General features: G+C 45.3%; 1 protein-coding gene across 4 annotated transcripts in view; it reads right to left on the reverse strand.

The window, feature by feature from the left end:
• efhd1 (EF-hand domain family, member D1) overlaps positions 1 to 4,228 on the reverse strand; it is a 117,590-nt gene that overhangs the window by 42,077 nt on the left and 71,285 nt on the right. Inside the window, exon 3 of one of the 4 annotated variants that reach the window (XM_024298147.2) lies at positions 2,744 to 3,098. The exons of the other annotated variants lie outside the window; for them this stretch is intronic. Within the exon in view, the coding sequence (XP_024153915.1) occupies positions 2,775 to 3,098 (324 nt within the window). The 3' untranslated portion in view covers positions 2,744 to 2,774. Of the gene's footprint in view, positions 1 to 2,743; positions 3,099 to 4,228 lie in introns of those variants that run through there. 4 annotated transcript variants of the gene reach the window in all.

The following is a 4,228-nucleotide window of genomic DNA, read 5'->3' on the forward strand; positions in this document are numbered from 1 at the left end:
AATCAGCATCCTGTCCTCGTGCTGGGGACCGTATCTTGTTCTTATTCATTCTAGCTTGGGAAAGAAATGTTCTTTTGACATCTGTTCCTAAAAGGTGAAAAAGGTCATCTGCAGCCTGCAGCTTTGGGTCACACTCTCTAAGTTGGAATTCCTAATTGCTGCAGGCTGTTTTAAGTATCTGAGAATACATTCAGAGGCATGTGTTAATGAGCACAAAGAGACATTCAAAAGTTACAGAGCTTCATTGAAAGGTTACATAAGAGAATAAAATGGAATTAGAATGTAATCAAAATATTCTCTTACAATTCCTCCCTTTTGGTTCTAAGAACCAACCTTAGCAATAAGAAATATTTTGTACTTAAAAGAGAATAAACACAACTAGCACTACACATAATATTGAATAAAATGATTAAAAACATATTTGGTAAAAATAGTATATAAAAATGAAAAGTAACTTCAGAAACATCAAAATTATCACTCCATCTCTGGTTTAAGATAATTCATCACATAGAAGTTGACCAGACAGAATAAAAGTAAGTAAAAAATAAAAGAATAAAAAAAAATTAAGCAACAGTATCACAGTCAGATTCGTAATCATATGAGTCTGAATCATTCAGGGTATCGTCAGGCTTACAAGTAGGGGCAGAGGAGTCTTGGGCCAAAGATTTGTAAGAGAGTTGAGGAACACGTTGCGAAAAGACGTTGTTAATTAATTTAACTAACAGGGCTCTAATGCATGGAATGCAACAACAACCACAAAGGACGAGTATGGACGAAAAGACAGCCAAACCCATAAAAAGTGATGCTACTAAAGCCTTGTATTTTCCAAACATATTCATCCAAGAATCCCACATAGACGTATCCACACCAGAATGTTCCTTCATCTTGTCACTAAGAGTTCTGAGACCATCAACTGCCTGTGTGAGTTTTCCCATAGGTGCTGTGTTGTTCGGAATAAAAGTACAACATGATTCACCAAAAATGGAGCAAACACCGCCACGCTCAGCAAGGAGCATATCAACAGCTATGCGGTTCTGAAAAGTCATTAAGGAGGTAGCTCTGAGTTGTTCATGCACTGCTGCTAATCCGTCACGAGTAAAGTTAGCTAATCGTTGAACATTATAATGAATATAATTAATTCTGTCTGAATTTTTATTTATAGTACACCACCAACAGAGAACTGACTCAAAACCTGCAGCAATTTGATCAACCAGTTTATACTCATCAGGAACGCCTCTAGGAACACCGATAGCATCAATGTAGGTGGGGTCATCGTCAGAGTCACTAACAGAACGCTTACTTCTGGAAAGATACGGCAAATCAGACGTTGGGAATGCAGAAGTGATTACAACAGGTAGAAGTAAAGTTACAGGTGCACATATACCAGTCCATTTTGTTGGAAGTGTGGACCGTAGGATACTTCCTCCACACCACCACCAAACATCAGCGCGTGCAACCTTAGGCAGAGAAATATTATGGAGAGAAACACAGTAGGATAAGTCTACACTTCCCACACTAACACTACCAGGGGTCACGTTCTGGAAGCAAGTAAAATTATTCACAGCAACTTCAGCATTAAATAAGGGCGGGGAGGCTGTCTTATCAGTAACAGGAAATGGAGTATCCCAGAAACGGCAGACATCAGAAGGATTGGTTTTCGTCAGTAACTCAGCTAAACAGATGTAGCTCATTTCTACAGGAGGGGGAACAACACGGAGGAGGGGTCTAGGACCTAGGCATACAACACAATCAGATGCAACGGATGTACCCACTTGTTCTACCATAAGGAGCCAGTTATTGGTGTGACCTGAAATGCCAGTCATTAGTTCAAAACAATCATCAACATTTGGTTCACCTTCATGGATAACAACCTTTGGTGTAACCTGAGAGTGAGGTCCTGCTACTAAGGCACCTACAGGCATGCTAACATTGACTGGAACATTCACAGAATCTGAGGTGATGTTGCTACAGATAGAAAAATATGTTTTGGGATCTAGATCAGGCCCTGGCACATAGACATGCAGACTCATGTGAAAACATCCACGTGACGTTTTTCGACCAGATGGATTTACAGGTAAAGGGTACATAGTGGTGTTAAATCTCAGGAGGAGATGTGTTTTAGTCTTTGACAGGTGTAAAATGCGAAACCATTTTTTTGCTTCTGGAGTGGTCATATAGTCTGAAGGTTTCCAATCAGTCCCGGTGTAAGCAAACACAGTTCCCCAACCTGTAGCCGATTCTTCATGAGATAGGTACCACTCATGGTTACTATAGGCAGTTCCACGCCACAGGTTTAGCAGAGTGATCGAACTGAGGGGAACAGAAAGAGTGGCTACAAAGATGGAGGCATTGTAGCAGGTGTACAGTTCATTTATCCTTTGACTGTCAGTCGTAACGTTACAGGGGTTGGCGAGGGTATGAGTCACAGAGCGGGCGGGGCAGGTGGCGAGCATACAGGAACTGATCTCAACATGCCGTTTTGAGCGGTGATGAGTCCGAGTGACGTTTGGGGTTGTGGGGGAAGGTTCCGTTGGCAGAGCCATTAGGGGAAGGGGAGTAGAGCTGATCGATGAGGGGACAGCAGGGGGCGAAGAGGGGGGGTCGAGCATCCAGAGAATGGGGAACACGATGATGACGGATAGGAATAGGAGGAGACAGGTGGTACCTCTCAGAGGCCAGCCAAATTCTCTGAATGGATGCCAGGGGCGGGGATTCTCCATTGTGAGGGTGAAGGGTTGGAGCTTGGCACGCTACTGTTGCAGCGGGACGCTATTTCACTCCGCACTGTTTCTCCCCGGGGCGATGCAGCTGGACAAACCAGTCCGCTGTACAGGAACTGCACTCAGAGCCAGGTGCTGGTCCGGTGGTGGAACTCTCCTGCAGTGCGATGCGTGGATCCACGTAGCCCTCTCAGCGACCTTCACTGCCGTTTGTGTGGTCAGGAGGATCTGATAGGGCCCCACCCAGCGCTGATGGTTCCACCTGTGCCTTCTGAAACTTTTCACCAGAACGAAGTCTCCAGGGCTGAGGGAGTGAAGCTGACCATCAGCTGGACGCGGGAGGGCAACAGCCACCTGGGACCGGATGTCTGAAAGAGTCTTAGTGAGATTTACACAATAGGTTAGGACATTACTTTCACACAATGCTGTCTCTGGAGGAGGAGCCTTTGGGGGTCCTATTCCTGTGTTGGGGGGAGCTGCAAACAAAATTTCAAAAGGACTTAAATTAGTCCTTCCTCTTTTACGCATGCGCATGTACATCAGAACAAGAGGTAGAGCTTTTGGCCAAGTGAGGCCAGTTTCTTCACAACACTTAGCTAGCTTGTTCTTCAAAGTTCCATTCTCTCGCTCCACAGCTCCTCCACTGGCTGGATGGTACGCACAATGTTTCCTGATGTCAATACCTAAGTGAAGAGAGATCTGTGACACAGCTTCATTGGCAAAGTGAGCACCATTATCACTTGATATTTTTTGTGGTATACCCCATCTAGGAATGATTTCACTTAGAAGAGCTCGTGCTACCGCAGAGGCGTCAGCCTTAGATGTTGGAAAAGCTTCAACCCATTTTGACCACATATCCACCATGACTAAACAATATTTTTTACCTTCAGCCGGTGAAAGTTCAATGAAATCCATCATCACATGCTCAAATGGGCCAGTGGGGGGTGGATGGGCGGCCTTCTGGGTGCTTGATGCCTGTCTGCCTGGATTGTGAGAAGCACAAACCATACATGCTTGGCAAAATTTTTGCGCATAACTTGTGAAACCTTTAGTGAACCAGTTCTGTCCGATAGCACTCATCATCCCTCCCTTTGACACATGGTCTAACCCATGGGTCAATTTCGCGAAGTGGGGAAAGAGAGCAGAGGGCAGACAGGGTTTCCCATTCGGTCCCATCCAACCGTCAGGCGTGTGTTTAGCATCAGCCTGTCTCCAAAGGCGAACATCAGCAGGAGTAGCCAGTGACTGAACTGCAGAGAGAGAGGAGGGAACTGACTGCGAACCAGCAGAGAGGGAGAGAGAAAGGGAAGGGGGGGGGAGGAGAGCAGCCTTCTTGGCAGCAGTATCCGCACGGCTGTTACCTATGGAAATGGGATCAAAAGAGTTAGTGTGAGCAACACATTTACACACAGCTACCTGTGATGGCAGCAGAAGAGCGTCCAAAAGATCAGAGACAAGTTTATGATGAAGGATGGGTTTTCCATCCGATTTCAAGAAACCTCTATGAC

This window comes from Oryzias melastigma, linkage group LG19 (assembly GCF_002922805.2).
Source record: "Oryzias melastigma strain HK-1 linkage group LG19, ASM292280v2, whole genome shotgun sequence".
Lineage (NCBI taxonomy): Eukaryota > Metazoa > Chordata > Actinopteri > Beloniformes > Adrianichthyidae > Oryzias > Oryzias melastigma.